Source organism: Tripterygium wilfordii, chromosome 20 (genome assembly GCF_013401445.1).
Source record: "Tripterygium wilfordii isolate XIE 37 chromosome 20, ASM1340144v1, whole genome shotgun sequence".
NCBI lineage: Eukaryota > Viridiplantae > Streptophyta > Magnoliopsida > Celastrales > Celastraceae > Tripterygium > Tripterygium wilfordii.
In genome coordinates, this window is record NC_052251.1 from 245,978 (window position 1) to 265,769 (window position 19,792).

A 19,792-nucleotide genomic window follows, 5' to 3' on the forward strand; every position below is an offset into this window, starting at 1 on the left:
TAAGCCCAAATAAGTTTTATTTTATTTGGGCCGAAGAGGCCCATTTTAGTTTGCCAATGAGGCTCAAGTTAAATGGGTCCAGGCCTAATTCAATTTTGGGTCTTACAAATTGCTTAAAAGAGGCCTTAGCGGACCAATCGAATTCGGCCTGACCTTTGTTAATGTTGGGCCTAAAATTTGTTGTATGAAGTATGAATAAAGAATTACTACAAATATTATTTGGAGAAGAAATAACATTAGTATGACTATAACCCATTTGGAGAAGCTTTAGAATAAGATTGTAAAGTTGTTTGTATCTCTTTCAATTTACTGATTCGATTAGAGTTTTTGCTTTATTTGAAAGTCAACATTTGGCTCTGTGAACCTTGCGAATAAACACACCTACAACCAGTACCCAACATGCAACATCAACAGTATGCCTGTGAAAAGACTGATGCACCAACATTAACAAGCTACAAACCTTGATCCGGGAATTAGAAATGAGCTTCCCGCCGTTGAACGGAGAGCAACAGGGATTGTTTGAGACACCAAAAGAATGTACAAATATAACAAGTTACTTCTAGCAAACAATAGACTGAAGACACTATTATCTGTTCACAGGACCTCTCTAGTTTTGTGTCACTGTCTATATGCCTAAAAGGGAAGGAAAGAAACTGCACACTTATAATCAGTGCTTTACAAAACTTTGGACAAATTTACACAGGAAGCCACCACCTGCATCGGGGCCATGATGAAAAACTAAAGGGACCCTTTTGTCACCCTGTCGGCACAAACACCACACAAGCTACACTTCCAGTTTAAGACAAGTATCTTTCAGCTCACAAACTAGGCTCGTGGGCCCAAAAAGCGTCGGGATCAGGGCAGAACAAAGAAAAATCATGGATTTCGAGATTAGCTATGTGCCAGTCAACAAAACGAGCTTGAATTGACTTGAATAGCAAAAGGATTGTTGGCAAAAGCCACCACTTATCAACCTCCCTGGTGTGTTAAACAGTTCAAGAACACTACTAAAACACTAAATGAAAAATAGACTGCAAATAGGAATAAGAAGTCGAGACCCTCACCTCTTGGTGTTCCACGTATTTGCCTTATCAGGTGGCTGGAAAGGGGATAATCCATAATGAACTATCCCACAAATGAAAGCCACAGCCTGCAATCATTAGCAATGGTTAAATATTTTGATGGCAATCACGATGTCCCTAAACCATTAAGACTCCTTCATGCACAATAATGAAAGTTAACGAACATGGATGCAAATACCAACTATGATGTTAACTGTAAGCTTACAACATTAGAGAGAGAGGTAGCATTCCACAATGCATATATACGAGAACATGGATGCAAATACCAACTATGATGGTAACTGTGAGCTTACAATATTAGAGAGAGAGGTAGCATTCCACAATGCATAAATACGAGCAAGTGAAGCTCTTCTAGGTTCCCTACTGAATAATGCATTCAATCCAGCTGGGAAGGGAGAAAGCAGGGATAGAGGTAGAATAAGCAGGACAGCTAGGAAAGCCCCAAGTGAAATCCAATAGAATTGAAGCAATGAAAGGAGGGTGGTGGCAAGGTCTGCCAAAAGTATGACAGTAATAAGAAGCTGAAGAGTATCCTGAAAAACAGAATTACTAAAATTATATGAAGACTTTCAAATAATCAGCCAAAATAAAGATGTACACACAGTTAGGTTGAATACCTGACGACCAACAGGTCTTGCATTGTGCAATAAGAGAGATAGTGGAAAGAGAAAGTCCCTTCTAAAATTCAAGGAATTCAAAGTAGCATTATCTATAAGCCCTCCATTTATTCCTCCAGTAATCTTCTTACGAGATAAAGCATGACTTGTGCTTGGTCGAGGTTGCCAAAGCTGCTTAGGGCTACAGGCTGTAAATGCAGCATTTACCCTAGCAGATGAATCAGTGAATGATTAAGTCTCTCACAATAACGTTTGCTGAACCATCACCATGGTCCAATAACCAGCAATCAAAACTTGTACAGCTCCTCAAAGGTCACTTAGTCCCAAGAGATAGGGATGAGATTTAATAAGTATTGTGATTAAAGTATTAACAGCATTCCAACAGCAACAGTACAGGGGGACTGACCCATTAAATTCCCACCATCATTAAAATGTAGCACTAAAGGCTGCTATATGAATGTTATTTTTATTTGTCACCTATTTAGTTGTTTGACATGACAGTAAAAAAGGCATTTGGCATAGCTGGAACAAATTTCTTTGAATAGTAACAGTGCAATCTTCTTCAAATGGTTCCTTATTTCATGTTTTTATCTTCCTTCTAAGGCTTGTTATCTTATATCAACAAAATTTTATGCACGTTAAATACTTCCTTATCAACAGACTGGTTGAGATGGTTCAGGGGTAGTCTAGCAGGAACATATTTGTTTTATTCAAGGCAAAAACATTACTTCTGAAAGATGAACCAACTGACAATTGTAGGCGTTATAAATCAAGTTTACCTTGGGCAATTATCACTACTTCTATCTAACACATCAGACCGCCGCGTACTGTTGAGAGAATAATCACCAAGCACTACCACGATACCTAACTGATAGTAACCGGAAGCTGTTGCTTGGAACCATCCCAGCTCAATTTTAACTCCATGGAACTCAAGTTGTGGATTTCCATGACTACTTATCCAATTAATAACAGGAACCAGAGCAGTCCGGATTGACCCATGCCTCACAGTCCTCAACTGTGCATTTAAACCAGCCACCAAACGATTCCAAACTGTTGGTGGGACATGCTGAGAATAAATAAAAAAATGTTTCTTATATTCATATTCATACTAAAACAATATGTGATAACATTACAAAAAGGAAAATAAAAAAACAGCTAATACCTGCCCAAGAAGATTAGTCAACAATGTATCGCTATGAAGATTATAAGGCGACATATAGCTGCCATCCCCACCAAAAACTATGCACATTGGAAACCTTTTCTGTATAATTGATACCATATCTAAACGCTTCTCATCACCACCAAGGAAGAAATCAACATATGCCACCATCAAATCAGGCGTTGCTCCAACCTGCATGAATTACCATTTATAAAGGAATGAATGACTAAAATAGCTCACAGTTTTGATCATCCTATGCTTGAATAAGAGAAAAGGTATACAAATCCTTGATTATGTAGTTTGGGTACCCGATTTGAAAAATCCTGTTAATCTTGTTTCCCATTTGTCTATTTTCTAGAGACGGTTGAGACTAGGCACACATTTTCAATATGTATAATTGGGTATCATGATCATTACATTCTTATTTATCCAGTACATAAAAAGAGGAAAGACATTACATACACGAAGGTGTATTTCTTTTTTTTCCCCAGTCAAGAGCCATATGAAAAGGCTGCAAAACGATATCATAGAAACTTCATGTTTGTATTATTTAGCCCTTGAGACGATCTTTTAGATATATAACCAACAAGAAGTTACATTACAGATCAAGTGATATTTGACAGGATTACAAGTCTTAAAAGCAAGACATTAGACTGGTTTTCCCAAACCCCGAAGGGTGATCCAAACTCTTCCTAGCGGTGAAACTCACAGATAATATTAAATATCATATAAGTTTCAAGCACTGAAGTGATCTTGATTTCATCCAATTCCATAGGATAATCCTCAAGCCCTTTCTAGTTCAGGAACTCATTTATCTAGGATACCCATGCATAACAATCAGATTCCTAGCTTATCAAAAAAAACAATCAGATTCCTAGTTCTCAGAGGTCATGAATACCCCTTCTAGTTATCCAGTTAATTGAATTTATAATTCAGAGAACAAGTTAAAAGAATATAAGTATAAAAGTAAGCGCAGAAATGAGCCTTATAAAAGTAAGCGCAGAAATGAGCCTAAGTTCAGTGAGTTATCAACTTCATTAAGCCAGGTCGTAGGATGGCACAATAGGTCAAACCTTCATCCCTTTGTATAGAGCTCGTGATCTACAAGAACGGAGACACGAGTGGTCATATTCAGACTTGACATATTCTTGAAGGCGATGGATTTTATTTCTTCGGCGCCACTGTTTCCAGGACCAGGCACAAGGATAAGCAAGTACAGAAAGTATGCTGTGCACAGATCCTTCCCACCACTCATATGCGGCAACTGAATTGATCTCATCTATAAATCTATTAAAAGCATCTTCATACCTGATGATGAGAAGGGCTTGCATGTTATACTAACGCTAATTAAGAAACAGAATATAAGCAACCGGATGCTAACATGACATTGTGCTTTCAATACTTTGGTCTATGGGCTCTGCTGAGCATGTCCACTTAGACCAATAGGCTGGCACCAGCAATTATCAAAAAACGCAACCCAACCCACAGAGCCCTAAGAAAAAACATTCCCGGAACCCATCTTTTGAATGATCAAAAGTGCATCACAAGGAAAAGTTTTCTTAAATGGTCAGGAAAAAAAAAATACTGAAATAGTTTGTTGAGTCAGTGCACCCAACTCATGCTTCTTGTGATATAAATTATTGAAACAAAAAATCACAGTATTATGTTAGCATCCAGTTGAACCACAGTTAGTTACTCAAGTCAGTTAAATGTTCTCTTACACAATCTCGATAATTGAGTTGGGAGGAGAATAAGGAAGATGCCAAGGTTCTCTAAAAGTATTGGGACCCATAAAATACATTCTGTAGACATGGCTTTGGGTTTCTTCAGCTCTGGCACCCCGTACCTAGGAAAAAAAAAAATAGGGGTGGTCACAAGAAGCTGCACTACACCCTCTTGTAGCTGCGGATAACAGAAGTTAAAACAAAACATTTGTGCTATTAAAAATATACCTCTGATAGGGAAAGAAGATATGGGAAACGCTGATGACTCTGATGTTCAATTGAAGCTTCTCCATAAGAAGATTTTGATCCAACCAATTTAATTCTCAAAGTGCTTAGTAGCAACGCCAGAAGTAACAACATGAATGAAAGAAGAAGTGCAAAAGGCCAGGGGCCTCCAAATGTATACATTAGCTCCTCAAGAGGTGTATAGCAATTTGGCATTCTATATTTGTCAGAGATGCATTTATAGGGACAAAATGGTTGAGAAACTCCCCCTGCAGTAAATGAAACCGTTTGAGATAAAAGCCCAAAAATTGGAAGTGGCAAGAATGAGAGATTGAAATTATGGTCCAAAATTTGATCAGTAACCACGATAAGTACCTCGTACATATATGTAATATGCACGATTCGGAAGACGCTCCAGGGGGCAACTGGTGCAAAGATTTGGATCAGAGCCATCAACATCCTTGTAAGTCCCAACTGGGCATTCCTGTAAATCAAATTACCATCATTGTGTAGTATTATATGGAGAAGTGAGTTGTATCATCAGCATTGGTAAATATTGAACAATGCACAAACACGTCTTAAATCTTAATACTAATTTAGCGACAGTCAACAAAGAAAGCCAGTACAATACACTGTAAGTTTAAATCATAAAGATACAGTCTTACAGATATGAAAATAAGGTACATATATGAATTTGGATTGTCTTATGTGGTCGCTTAATTGGTGGAAACATATTGAGTGATTAGGACTTAAATCAAGTACGTGAAAGTAACAAAAAAAAAAGAAGTGAAATTCAGTACTTGTTGGACTTTATAGGGAGAAGGATAAGAGGCATTTGATGGACATATTTGTTATGGGAATTAAGAGGTATTGGGTCAATGAATCTTGGTTGTTGGCATGTAAGGCACTTTGACATGGAGGTGAGTATCTTATTAGATATAAATGAGCTTCTAGATCATATATTTTTGTAACTAGGTGTTAATGCCTCTGTGCTTTCTTCCAAGACACTTTCTATCATTAAAGATAATTAAAAAAATGTTACTGATATCAAGTGTCATTAAAAGCGTGCAAAGGCATGAAGTTTTCATCAATTTAGAGAGCATCTTGTCCTTATATACGATTTCAATAACGAGGCAAGCATCAAATGAAAGGTATAAGAGAAATAAAGGGGAACATACCATGCAGAATATACCATAGAGGCCCTTCGGACACTTCTTACCAGTGACTGTCCCCTTCTCTCCAAAAAGATCATCATTATCCCCACCACCTCCACTGTAAGACATCACAATTAATATGCAGTAAGTATACGGTTTTGCTGAGGGTTACATGGATAAAGTGGTCCCAACAAAGATGCTAACTTATATACATCACCACGGTTGATAGGTAAGAAGCTAACAAATATAATATGCATTTAAATACTAATGAGAACAGGCGAACATGTGGCTTAGTGGTGGAGTTGCAGGGATGCAATCTAGAGGTCACAGGTTCAATTCCCCTAAATAACATCTCCATATATTATGTGGGGTAAGGTCTGCATAAATCTTGAATATCCCCAACCACTGCAGGAGCCTTGTGCACGAGTGTTGTTTATCATTTTACCATTTAAATACTAATGAGAAAACTAGACTATGAAACAAGTCTCCAATTCAGGATTTTTCCACTATATGGGATCTGACACGAATGAGATTCAAATAGTCAAAGCTTAAGAGTAATAGCACACTAAGATCTAGTAGGTGCAAAACTAAGATCATTGAGTATTTAACACATTTGCCCTAAGATGTTCACATAGAGAGCGTTGTAAGTGGAACAGATTCAGTAGAACCGGTCCATGCACAACGTTTTACCTGCGAACATATTGTACTTTCACATGATATTTCAAGCGAAATTTATAATGTCATAAGGCATACCTATTGTTAATAGAACCGCTTACAGCTGCAACTGGAACATATTCATCCCCAACATCTATCTTTGACCAATGAAAATGGATTCGCCCACCCGCACCCCCACCAGCACCATGAGGGCCACCGTCACCCCCAATTGCCGACAAAGATGAGTTATCAGCAAGCTTAAGTTCTTGAAGGAAAAGAAGGATGGTACCACCAGAGGCACCACCAAGTCCACCAACCAAAGTACCATCACCATATGTTCTTGCTTTATCAAAGCTTTGACCATCAGCCCCCAACAATCCATAGAGATCAAGCCTTAGCAACGGCCACTGGATGGAGCCCATCACTGAGAAACATTGTTTAGCACAGTATTGGTGAATGGCTCAAAGTACAAAGAAGGTGATAAATAAGCAAGCAATAATAGTAACCGGAGCTCTGAAAAACTACAGCACTCCAATTACACATAAGTAGGATGGAAGAGAAGAAAACATAACTAGCACAAACAGAAAATTCATGCAAATTTATGGTTTTTATTGACATTTACCTATCATTCCCCCTCCAATAACATGCCCATACGATGAGCTAGGACCCTCAGTTCCACTTCCCAACTCACAAGGCAGATCAGGGTTACCATATTCACTGCCACCATTGCTTATTGTCCCATTGAAATATCCTGAGCCCCCTCGTCCTCCATGCCCGGCACCACTACCAGCTCCATTAGTGTATTTTCCCTTTCCGAGACCCTCACTGCAACCTGAACAAAAGGACATTCTGACAATTAAAATATAAAACCAGCAAATCATTTACCTTAGGACCAGTAACTCTATTGGCACAATGAGAGTGCAGCAAAAGAAATAAGCAATAGCAGAGAGAAAACAAAAGAAGACAGTGATGAAGGGGATAATTACCTAACTCTGACGCTGTAATCAAGCCATCAGTATCAACAATGATGGTTCTTGACCTGTGGATGTGAATTATACTTCCCCGAACAATGCCATTCACAAGAAGGTCCTCAACACGACAGATCTGCCAGGTTAAACCAAAACCATAATACAAGTCTGATCCAAAAATAATACACTTCTACATGAGTTAAAACTATTTTTTATGATTTTAGTTAGAATGAAACTAAGAAAGAAAGCACACTAATGAATAGAAAGAACAAAAATAACTTGTTAACTCGGCTAAACATAATCATACCCAAATCATAAGGAGCAAAAAAGATGGATGCTTTAGAGAAAATACAGCAGTAATGTCTTCTAGCATTATTAACTCCAAAGTGTCATTATCAAGAGTTCAAGGTTGAAAAAAAAAAGCAACAAGGAAAGATGCAATGACTCCATGAAGACCTTGAACAGCGGCAATTACCCATCATCATCATCAAAGCCTTATTCTAAAAATTTTAGTTTGAACCCATGTACCCTCCACCATACTTTCCAAACTAAAATATGTAGACTCCACTAATCCCTCAAAAAAGATCCATATCTGTATCATTTCCGTCCGATAATAAAATGTTGTTACAAGGACCACATACTAGTATCTCACCTAATAAACTGAGGCAGACCGAGAACGACTTTAAGTTCAAACACTCAAAAACAACAGTACTGAGCCCATTCCAAATATCACAGAGCATTTTGCAAATACTTCACGTTAACAGGTAGGTTGAAAAATCCAAGACAGGGAAACCAAACACAGACCACTTAAAGCTCACTTCTGGTGTTCTTTCTATATGAACAACTCACACTAACAGACACACACTTATCCAAGCCATGACTGATCTGATTTCCGTTTACCTGTTTTGTTCATATTCCAATATCCTCGCAGACAATACCATCTAGTACTAGTATCTTGTTTGTACCTACATTTTATTATTCAAAATCCTTGGAAAAGGGCATCTAGATTACAACCAGGTATATCCTCTTTTTATTCATAACCTCCTCATTTAGAAGACACAGGAAAAGGAAGCAAGATTTACAAGAATCCAATAAGAGTCTCCTTCAATTCATTTGTGAAATTAGCCCATGTATTCGTCAACAGAGTCAATAAGAGATTCAGGGTAATGCAACAACTATATTGACTCATTGTGATGAATCTCTTTCCAAGAATACCTGTGAGTTAAACCTATGATCAAGAATCTACCATCAGGCCCTTCACACCTTATATTTCAGCTGTTTCAGAGTTCAGACCAACAACATCAATGTATAACAAAAATCTATAAGAGCAGAAGGATGAAACCAAAATAAACAGCACACATTGTGATTGTCGGACAAATGTTGAAGGAATGCTGCTGGAAATTATTCAGGGAAGTTAAGTGAGGGAGTATTTCTGTGTGTGGGAAAGGGAATTACAATGCAACTTAAATATAATACGAAAATATTAGCATCCCAAATACTTCAAATTTAAAGTCTGACGCTTACTTGAAGTGAAAAGGAAAGGGTGTAATTAACATGACAATCATCTGGAGGAGTTATCAAATCTATTGGACATGACTGGCTCTTGCATAGGGACTTCGTAACCCTACAAAGGTACATAAAAAAAGAAGAGAAAACAGAATGAATGAGGAGTCATAAAACAGACTAAATAAGGAGTCATAAACTAAGAAAATCTTCTAGAATTAAGAATTGATAATTGGAAAATCAAAGTGAAAAGAAAAAAGGATGTAAAGCTTCATACTCACACACTCCTGTTCACATCATCATCCAGGGGAGCCTGAAGTAAAGCACCAGGGCCAACCTGTAATGTGAAGGATTGATAAAAACAGTTATTCCCAAAATGTGAAGGCGGGATAATTCATTTTATTAGGAAGGGTTATCAGTAATACTAAAAAATGGAAGACGACGTCAAACTTGAAGAAACCATTTCAATGAACTGCATATTTGCATGATACTATTGGTAACAAACATGTGATCGGATCAAAAATTAGTAACACATAACCAGGGAAATATTGTCAGGAAAGGAATATTATTATATGGGAAGAAAGAATCCGAGCAAAACACACACTAAAAGAAAGAAAGGAAAAAAATCAAACTTGTAGAAACAAATATAATGAACGGAAGAGCATACAAATTGCACAATTACTACCGGTAGGAAATGCCAAGCAGTGTTTACAAGCTAAAAAACATTTTATGAATAATATCTACAAAAAGAAAACATATCCATCATAACATCAAATGCTTACAGTTATGTTATAAAAGAGGGACAAGGAAAGTCGCTGGCCTTTAATAGCATCACCATGACCAGTCAACTTCAATAATCCCTGACCATACAAGCCCAAGTTTGTGTTTGAACTAATAACTGAATTTTCCTGCAAAGACATAATTATGATATCTCAGATTCTAAATTAAGCAAGAAAATTATGTATGACAGGATACAATAATAATAATCAAGCACAAGGACCTGAATGACATCATCATACCCTTAGAACAACAAGATTCCTTACTTCAAGTACAGAAGCAGTAACAACAGTATTTCCACCACCATCAATTTGAATTTTGGAATTCCACATGAGCAACATTTTGACAGCAACTCTAAATGCCCCGAAAACCTTCATTTCGAAATGGAAAGGCGTTAAAACTATCTGAGTTTGAGATCATATCTCCAAGATGTCAGTCACAAAACTTAGCTACAAATTCTATAACCAATTTCATATATACACATTAGTTACTGTTAGAATATATATAAAAAAAAAGTGTGAAACGTCTCAAACGAACAAGTTAACTTATTGGGTTGGATGGTAAAATAACTAATTGCTCAAATACCATGTTAAGATTAGTTACTTTGCTATCCAACCAGATAAGTTTAACTTGTTGGTTTGAGGCATTTCACACCTTTTATATATATATATTCTAACAGTTACAATTCTAAAACTAATTTTGAATACACAACTCACAACATGGATTGATCCCATATTTAAGCTCTTATGAAGAGTCGCTGATAACTTAATCAATGAAGTTTCTAGGATACTGGCGGGAGATATTAGTACACCAGGATTCAGAGTTTTCAAAATTAGGCAAGTTTTAACACCCCCAAACCCTCCCGCCCAAAAAAATCCCCCTTGTTGAGCCCGTTTGTTGGACAACATAAACACTGGATTTGTTCACTTCAGCTTTTCCAGAATGAACAAAAGTACCAGAAAGAATTTTACAACAAATATAATAAACACAGCTCAAGAATAAAAGAAACATAAAAGAGATGAGAAGCAAACATGCCTTTATGATAGAATCACTCATCAAAAGTTCTTCTGCAACAAGCTCGAACTCTGACACTGGATAAGCAGACAATCCAAAGACGATGCTGCCTCCACGATATAAACTAAATTGGCCTCTCACCTTCACAATCAAAGAGTGGAGAGAATCTTACATTTTGAGCTTTGGGGATAGAGTTGATCAACAAGAAAAAACCAACGAGAATTTCATAAACAAGAGGAAGAACGAAAGATATGTAGGGAAGTCTCACAAGGAAACTTACTGGAATAGACAATAAAGTGATAAACTCAACATGATAAACAGAAAAATCACTTCCAGCTTTGGCCAATGCTAAAACAAAATAATTTTGATATTTTTTGGCACCCAATATTTAGAAAATCCTCAATAAGTGCCCTAGTACGGTGTTCAAAAAATGAAACACCTAGTGAGTAAAACATGTATGGCATCTCCATCAAAAGATTATAAATTTAACTCTGCCATGTATAGTTTTCAAAAGAACATGCGACTCCATCAACTATTCCTTATATAATTGACCTAAAATGGTCTCAAACAAACCCTAAGGTCCAGCTTTCTATAGAAGCCTAGCCTTAGATGAAGTCCCACCCAACAGGCTCAACCATGAAAGACACGCCCATGCAAATGTGGTTTCTAGAAAATTCATAATAGTTAATAGACTTCCTTACAGATTAGCCATTTGCATTCATCGCAGTCATCGAAGTTTGCTCTCAAATACCTGATCAAGCCAAAGCATGCCAAGCTAAAGACTTTCAAGAGGGAAGTTTATCCATAAAGGTACAAAATGGCAGCCAATATAATTGGTAATGCCTCTGGGAAGGCTTATTTCTTAAAGAATAAGACTCATCACTCACATTAGATAATTGGTCGATACGTCTGAAAATAAACTTATTTATCCGTCTATTGTTTGCATCCTTCAAAAGTGCATTCAAGCACCCATCATTTACTCTTAAAATTTATAAGAATAAGAAACTACCAAGTGTTTTGGTCAACATTCAGGAAGAATTGCATCTGAGAACCTGTTCCACCTATTGGGAGCAACCCACAAGGACTACTAGAAATAGGAATGACAATTTTGAAAAAATGCAAAGTTATTGAAAAAAAGTTGCAAAATGGTCAATATAAGCTCAAGTAAATGATGTTAAGCCGATGAGGAAAATAGCCATCAACTATGTAACTGGAAAATGAAACAAAATGAAACTTGGAGACAAACCTGAACTCTGGTCCAAAGCAGTGGAATCAAAGCTTTTGCGTTATCTTCCACAATAACGTTTGACCATAGATGTCTGGTAGGAAAACCAAGCAATGGAGTTTCTGTTTCTGTAGTTATATTGTCATTGCTGACTCTTAAACTTTGCAAATCTGCATTAAAAAATGTACCAGCTGCTCCAGCATTCCCAGGACAACCGAGACTCATACCACCTGTATTCCAAAAACAAAAACAAAGCCTAAACTAAATATATAGAAGGATAATCTAGTAGATTAAACTTCAGAAAATAACAAGCATTTGCTAAAGTATGTAACAGCTCGCGAAATAAAAAATACACATAAACCATGTCATTTACATTCAAAGATGGGGGGAAAGAAGTGAATGCACATAGAACTAAAATTTAAATCATGGAAGAAACAAGCTCATGCAGGCTAAATAAAACAAGCCATTTGCAGAATTTCACTTACTCCTATGGAACTATTTCATAATTTAGGGCCATGCCATTTGCAAGTTTGGATAGTTTGGATAGTGGCACAAGCAAGTTGACAAATTGTACAACAGTTAGCACCACGAGCAAGCCATTCTCTATGTCGTTGAGGCCATGGACTTGACAAACAGTTATCTACAACTACAGTTCCTTCTAGCATCACGGGGATACCAGACAAGGATGTTCAATGTATAAAATTAGCCTTTGTGTTTTTTATAATGAGAAACAAATGAATAAATAGTCGCTATATTTGGATCTCCCCAAAGGTAAAAACTCCGCAGCCACTCATTTACACTTATAAAGCGAGTAAGGACCCTTACATAAGAATGAAATATTTAGCAGTTGACTAATCGATGCTTCAACTACCAGATACAGATTTGTGATTGGTACCAACCATGGACTGTAATTTTTACATCTTCTTGAATGCTGTAACAATCCAGAGAAATTCTTCCACCGCCACCTCCGCCCCATCCTCTTCCACCTGATGCACTTATTGTACCATATCCTTTCCTAAGCCATAGAAATATGACACAAAAAGTTAATAAGCTACAAAACTATGCCCCTAAAACAATTTGCATAGTAGTACCACAGCCAGCAATGAGGAAATAGTAAAACAATTTGTACGCAAATTGTTTCTACCACTGTCAAAGGAAGCCAAAAAGAAGATATTTAGCAAATATTGAATAAAATTATCTGTCTTGACAAAAAGAAGCATTCTGTTGGAGCAACAAACACTGGTGCAGGATATCTTCGTTTGTTATATAAGACCAAACAAAGCCAATGAAACCATCTAAGATCACTCAATCAAGATGATGAACAAGAAAGTAATGAATTAAATCCTAACTTCAAAGTTCACTCTCTAAAATAAAAGTACCACCCACCTATAGAGGATGGATACCCATTTGACCGGCTCAGGGATTAATTGCTGTGAATAAATACATAGGCATAGTTCCTACAACTATTGATGAGGCCGGGATAATTTGGTACGATATGTTGGTTTTAGTGAAGGATGAGAACAAAAATGGGGCATTTCAAAGTTCCTGACATGTGTATTTTTGGTTGGAAAATGATAGGATGACCAAAATGACAAGGAATACATGCGAACTTCTTAACATTAAATTCATCAACATCCGGGCCATTATCCCAAAATTTTGGGGTTGGCTACATGAGACTGAAAATCAACAGGAATCCACTAAGTGTATATGTTTCCATCATGGCATCATTCATTTCTATCTAGGATCATGCTTTCATCAAGTCCTATTGAATCCACCTCCGTTCTTACTACTTCAAGTCATGTCCTTTTAGATCTCCCGTCTCCCTCTTCGCTTCCTACTCCCTCCAATACAAATTCTCGTGATTTTGCTCACCACTGCACTGCTATATCTATGTACTCTCATACTACTCTACTTCTTCTAGGCCATTTCTTAAAGCATATGTCCATCACTACCATTCTATATTGTGTTAGACTATCCCCAAAATCACTTTACAGTCCTTACAAAGATTTCTATCTTTTGCGTGAGAATGAAATCTATCTAACTAAAGTTATGCACACTCTTAAAGGTAGTTAAATGTAATTCTCTTCTTAAACCAAGTATTCACTAAACACAAGTCATATGACACAGAAAACTCTAAAATAGCCTCATTTGTAACCCCGAACTCATACCCTCCATGTACACTATCAAAGTTTTCACTATTTCTCCCTATATTTCCATTTAGGTCTCCTCCTAAAAGTATTTTTCTCCCTACCTGGAATGCCCTGAACAATCTCAATGAGGTCCTCCCAAATTGTTTTTTGGTATTTTCATCTAATCCTATTTGCGGGGTGTAAGCAATTATGACATTAATTATCCTCTCCCCTAGCACCAATTTAGCCATTAAAATTCTCACCTTTTTTCATCTCTACAACGTCCTTTAGTTTGCTATCTATTACTTTACCCGCACTATTTTATTACTATCTATTCTAGTGTACCATAATTTATAACACGTGTTTTAAATCTCTCTAGATTTTTCACCCCTATTTAGTCTCCAGTAGACACATTATGTTAACCTTGTGTTCAATCATGGTGTCAACTAGTTCAGTTAAGCTGACTGTAAGTGACCCTATGTTCTAAGTGCTTACATAATCCTATACTCATGGACTAGCCTTTTTACCACACCCGTCCATGGCGGGAAACCCTTACCTATGTCTCACCACATCCGAATACCAATGCAGCGCTATTGGGGTAAGCTCGTGCCAGCCCTGCTCATTTAACGTTGCACCTGGGTTCCGATGCAACCGCGCCGCGAAGAGAATGCCCCAATGAATTTCTCATTTTGACACATGTTCATATGTTTGACAAAGTTTACATTCGCTTTTGACCTACCGTAATCCTTCTCTCTAGACATTATATTAGAGAAAGAAAAAAAGAGACAAAAAGGAAGAGTGGAAAGAAAACAACAACTCAGGTTACCAAGAAACTGAACAGCTTAAAAAAGTGAAAGTACAAATGATCCAACTGTCCAAAAGAGTACAAGCATAATTTCAATATAAGCAGCTTAAAAAGTACTCACAGTTTCACAGCATGTATAAAGATGCTTCCGCCAGAGCCACCTCCCCCTTTTAATCCTCCATCGCCACCCTCTGCAGTGACTGATCCATTCAGAGATAGAAGGTCCTGCACTTGAAGCTTCACACGTCCTCCACCATTCCCTCCAAACCGATTTTCAGGAGATATACCCCCACCCTTGCTCCCATAGCTCCAAGGCCCAGACAAAGTTGACCAACCATACATATCACCACCCCAGAAATTTGTCTTGTTACTTTTCAGGCAGGAAGCACCTCGTCCACCATGACCTCCACCAGCTCCATCATACCCAACTGGTGTACCACTAGTCTGAGGTGGCGGTGATCCACCCAAAGATGTTGTGTTGATAAAAGAGTTGTCATCCATTGTCAAATTGGCGGCAGAAAGAACAACTGTGCCAGCTACAATACTGGCAGATCGACCCACATTAACTTTTCCAGTCATATTAAGGGTGATCATGCAGCCTTCTGCGGGACATGCTATTGAAATACCAGAAAGTATCTCCAGGTTTCCAGTACCATAAATGTAAAGATCAGAACTCAAATACAAGTTTGAGTTTAGCAAGCATGTGGTATTGAATGATCCAACACCTCCCAGGTTCTCACAAGACACATAATTGTTCAGTTGGGAAGAAAAAATATGTTTTCTAATGGAAGTAGAGATGCCACTTTTATGATTAATTTTTGCAACTGATCCAGGATCGATCGGCAACACAATGCCACCACTCCCTAAGCCATGTGAAAATGCATATATGTAAAGAGCGCCATATAAAATACACCAGAAAAGATACCGTTGCATAGCCAAGATACACATGTTAAAATTTTGATCATAGGCATCCAAATTTGCACATAGCTTCTGCGCCACGGCCTGATTTGCTTACTCATATAATCTAGTGTCATCAAGTAAACTCCCAGATGCTCAGTAACATGACTTATAAATACGATCACTTTATTCGTGCAGATACCATAAAACTTAACCTGCCATTACAACCATTCGTTTGTAAGAAAAAAATGTAGAAGGAAACGAAAGATCACTAATGCAAAAGCAATCTTTCAAACTAGTTTAGATAGTATGACATCCAAGTATCAAACTGAAGGCTAAGACTTTTATAGTAAAGTAATCCTCTAAAAATTGTGGACCAGAAAAGGCTTGCATATTCTAGCAAATCATATCAAATGAAGCATTCAAACAACAGCGAAAGCGAAGCTATAACAGCCTTCTATTTTTAAAGATAACTTAGTTATTATTGAGAGATTTTTTTGGGTAAGGTCTGGCTCTTGATTCTTTATTCGACAAACCAAGCATAGTGTGTTCCATCCGTAATGAGTTACAAGACTCTAACAAGATGACAACAAAGGTAGATTTACTGATTCTTCATCAATTAATATTCTTCACTCAAGTAGTATGTGGTTGAATAACACCTCTGCATGCACCCATATCTTTGGTATCCAGATGGATAACTTAGAGGTAAATGTCATCCAATTGGCTCAATACAGCATGCACAGAAACCTAACAATTTCAATTTGAAGATTATGATTTATATTCATTGATTTCCACAGTAATATCTATCACCATCAGCCTCCTCTACAATATCTCACTTGTCCCATATTCCCACCAAGAACTTATCACAATTACGCAGGCTCAAGGCATTTTCACAGCATTGCCTCAACTCAACAAATAAAAAAATATATCGACAAAACCATCTTAAGCACAGTCGTATTCGCTATAAGCCTATAACCAGTCATATAAGCTATGCAGATCACATATTCAAGTTCTGGACATATAGAAGTAGGACAAAAATAAACATTTTAAATTTGAAAGTTCTATACATGCATTATAACAGGAGAAGATAAACATCAATACGTACGTACATACGTCATACGTATATAAAACGGCATACATATAAACATACGTATAGCGGTAATTCTCATCAATCAACCCAAAAATCAATCTAGACGAAGAATCTTCAGTAGCAAAAGAAAAAAAAAATTGAAAACAGAGCAGCTAAGAGAGAGACAAGGGCACAAAACACAGCAGACACGAAATCTCCACTCCGAACTCTCAATCCCACAACTCCACAACAAAGATCAAACATCGAAAATCCCAAAATCAAAAGCAGACTACCAGAAGCGCACACAATTTCTCGCACTTACAGAGAACGAGAAGAGCACCGTCGGAAGAGAGAGATCTCTTCAATGAACATGCGCCGTTGCTTCGTCTCTGCAAAACTGGTCCCTACCTTCGCACTGCTTTGTCTCCTTGCATTCTCTTTTAGCTTCTTTTTCTTTTGATTTGAGCTTTAAACAAACAGGGCGACGACGAAGAGAGTGTGACGAATGAGGATGGAGTGGAGTGTGGTCGTATACGAGTCCAAGCTACGTTTCTGCATAGCTGGATACTACTACAGTGAATGATTTACGCGTGTTTTTTCTCATACGACTAGGACTCTCGCTTACATTTGCCCCTCCTTTTCGCCTTAAATTTCTCAAATGCCCCTATTCATATTAGGTTTAATTGAAATTTGTATATCCTAATCTGTTAAAAAGGAAGTTGTTGGAGATTGACTTTATGATTTTTCAAAGGGAAGTTGAGATTTCATCCTAACTAAATTTCCATGTGAATTTTTTTAAAACTTCTAATTTTAGGGGTCTTTTATTCAATAGCCAAAGAGGAGAAAAAACAACCAATTATATAATTAGGATAATTATTACATAATTATTTTGATTTTATGTTAAAATGTAGATAATTTTGCATGTAACGATTTTTTATGTGACATGTAATACTCTTGAGGATAATGATACTTGCCACTTGGCATGTAAGACATATTAGGATGAGAAGTCCTAAGGAGAATGAAAATGGGTAAACTCATAAGATCTTATGAAATTGTAGTTGAAGCGTAGAAAAAGATATAAATATAATATAACTAACTAAGCTGTCTAATCAAATAATTAAGATACATGCAATGACAAATGTGACATCAACAATTATAATACATTGAAACTTTGAAAAAGAGTTGTGGAATGGAGATTGAGATCGACCTTGGTTTATGTGGCCGATCGTTGAATTTTTGGAATAAAAAAATGGGATGATGATGTGTGACATATAATGGGTCGAATTCGAAAGCGATGTGCATCAAAAATTACTCAAAGATGGATTTTCTCTTCATATAGTCCGACAAGTTTTGAAGAATAATACTTGTATAAATATACATCATTACTTAATGTATAGGAGACAAAAGAGAAGGACAAAAATAAAAAATCATTTCAAATAGTCAAATAATCAAGGTTCACCTAAGCTTGAACATTGATTATCACAAAATTTCAACTTCTAGAATCTAGATGCTTTGGTCATTGGAAACCAATGGGCTAGCCCACTATACAGCCAAATGGGCCTTCACTATAAACCAGTACCCACTAGTGTTTTAAAGAAAGGAAGTTTTAAGGGCCCAAGCCCACGACGATATCAAGCATCTGATGCCATTGCAATCTTTTAAGCTGCTTTCTTGTTTCTTTTTTTTTGGAACAGAATTCTGTAGAACATCAGAATCAATGCGATTCCCTCTACCACTTACCAGATTTTTTTTCATGAATATTATTATAATCACAACTCACAGGCCTCCACCGTTAAAAGCCGCAGGGAACCAACAGAGGTTTTGTACACAAACCTTATTATGCTATTATGGGCATAAGAGAAGTAGAAGTTGCAGGCCAAAAGTTAACTATTCACGAACTCGACGATGTATATGACTCGCTGACGGGTTGCACACTCACTGGGTCGTGGCTATGGAACTCGGCCTTCGTTCTTTCCGAGTGGATGGCCACGCAGCTCGATTTCAAATATAAGTCCGTCATTGAGCTTGGAGCTGGAGCCGGCCTGCCGGGTTTGATCGCAGCCCGGCTCGGCGCCAGCCGCGTTGTTCTCACAGATATCGGGTCGCTGCTTCCAGGGCTCAAGGAAAACGTCGAAGCAAACGGATTAAAGGACCGGGTGGAGGTGAGGGAACTCGAGTGGGGTTCGACAGAATTACTGAGTCAAGGCGGCGAGTTGGAGAAGTTCGACGTGGTACTGATGAGCGACGTTTTCTATGACCCCGAAGAAATGGCGAGACTGGCATTGACGCTGGGGATGGTTTGTGGAGAAGAGACAAGGATTTTGGCTGCCTGTGAGGTTCGGCCGTGGACTTGTGAATGCCTCGGCGAGTTGGCCAGTCGTGGTTTTTGGGTCGTCGAGTTTCCAAATCTTCTCCGTGAGAGTTGTAGTCCGCTGTCAGATGGCGATGGGAATGTAGAGACTTTTGCCGTGTATTATATAGCAAAACCATGCAAACAATGCACCTCTTGATAATGAAAATAGTGCCCCTTTTGAACAGCCCACTATGCCCATGCCTAAACTCCGGCTGGATTAAGCACGCACAAACACACATGACTTATTAGTTAGACCGAGACCTAATGCTAATCACTTGAAGATAATGGCATGAACTTATAATCAAACTCCCGACATCCCAATTTAGAATCTAACTCCCGACATCCCGACCTCGAACGAGTGCACACCATCTAGGCTTAAGCACGTTATCAATCACATGTAATCAACAAAAAATGAAAAGCACCTTAAACAAAACCCA

General features: G+C 37.7%; 2 protein-coding genes across 3 annotated transcripts; one reads left to right on the top strand and one right to left on the bottom strand.

The window, feature by feature from the left end:
- Positions 1 to 416: 416 nt before the first annotated feature.
- Positions 417 to 17,546, bottom strand: LOC119987010. Of its 2 annotated transcripts, none has more exons than XM_038831700.1 (23): positions 17,325 to 17,546; positions 15,158 to 16,148; positions 13,002 to 13,117; positions 12,124 to 12,332; positions 10,899 to 11,018; positions 10,130 to 10,234; positions 9,869 to 9,994; positions 9,368 to 9,423; positions 9,108 to 9,207; positions 7,602 to 7,719; positions 7,238 to 7,447; positions 6,715 to 7,039; positions 5,986 to 6,079; positions 5,183 to 5,291; positions 4,811 to 5,076; positions 4,580 to 4,704; positions 3,932 to 4,166; positions 2,862 to 3,050; positions 2,479 to 2,765; positions 1,700 to 1,907; positions 1,376 to 1,615; positions 1,065 to 1,150; positions 417 to 978 (listed from the first exon to the last, which is right to left on the bottom strand). In XM_038831700.1, exons 2-23 carry the CDS (start codon positions 15,982 to 15,984, stop codon positions 819 to 821), a joined length of 4,311 nt encoding a protein of 1,436 aa, XP_038687628.1. In that variant the 5' UTR covers positions 15,985 to 16,148; positions 17,325 to 17,546; the 3' UTR covers positions 417 to 818. The 2 variants fall into 2 exon arrangements, with proteins under 2 accessions (XP_038687628.1, XP_038687627.1); XM_038831699.1 differs by having other exon boundaries at positions 10,106 to 10,234.
- A 959-nt stretch (positions 17,547 to 18,505) lies between these two features.
- Positions 18,506 to 19,678, top strand: LOC119987046 (protein N-lysine methyltransferase METTL21A-like). The gene has a single exon (XM_038831762.1). The coding sequence runs from the start codon at positions 18,850 to 18,852 to the stop codon at positions 19,510 to 19,512; it is 663 nt and encodes a 220-aa protein (XP_038687690.1). The 5' UTR covers positions 18,506 to 18,849; the 3' UTR covers positions 19,513 to 19,678.
- The last annotated feature ends 114 nt before the right edge of the window (positions 19,679 to 19,792 follow it).

Coding starts and splice junctions, on each gene's coding strand:
- LOC119987010 (XM_038831699.1), bottom strand. CDS start 15,984: ATGTGTATCTTGGCTATGCAACGGTATCTTTTCTGGTGTATTTTATAT. Junction 1,151..1,375: donor CTACCTCTCTCTCTAATATT/GTAAGCTCACAG, acceptor TAATGATTGCAG/GCTGTGGCTTTCATTTGTGG. Junction 979..1,064: donor AATACGTGGAACACCAAGAG/GTGAGGGTCTCG, acceptor TTAACACACCAG/GGAGGTTGATAAGTGGTGGC.
- LOC119987046 (XM_038831762.1), top strand. CDS start 18,850: ATGGGCATAAGAGAAGTAGAAGTTGCAGGCCAAAAGTTAACTATTCAC.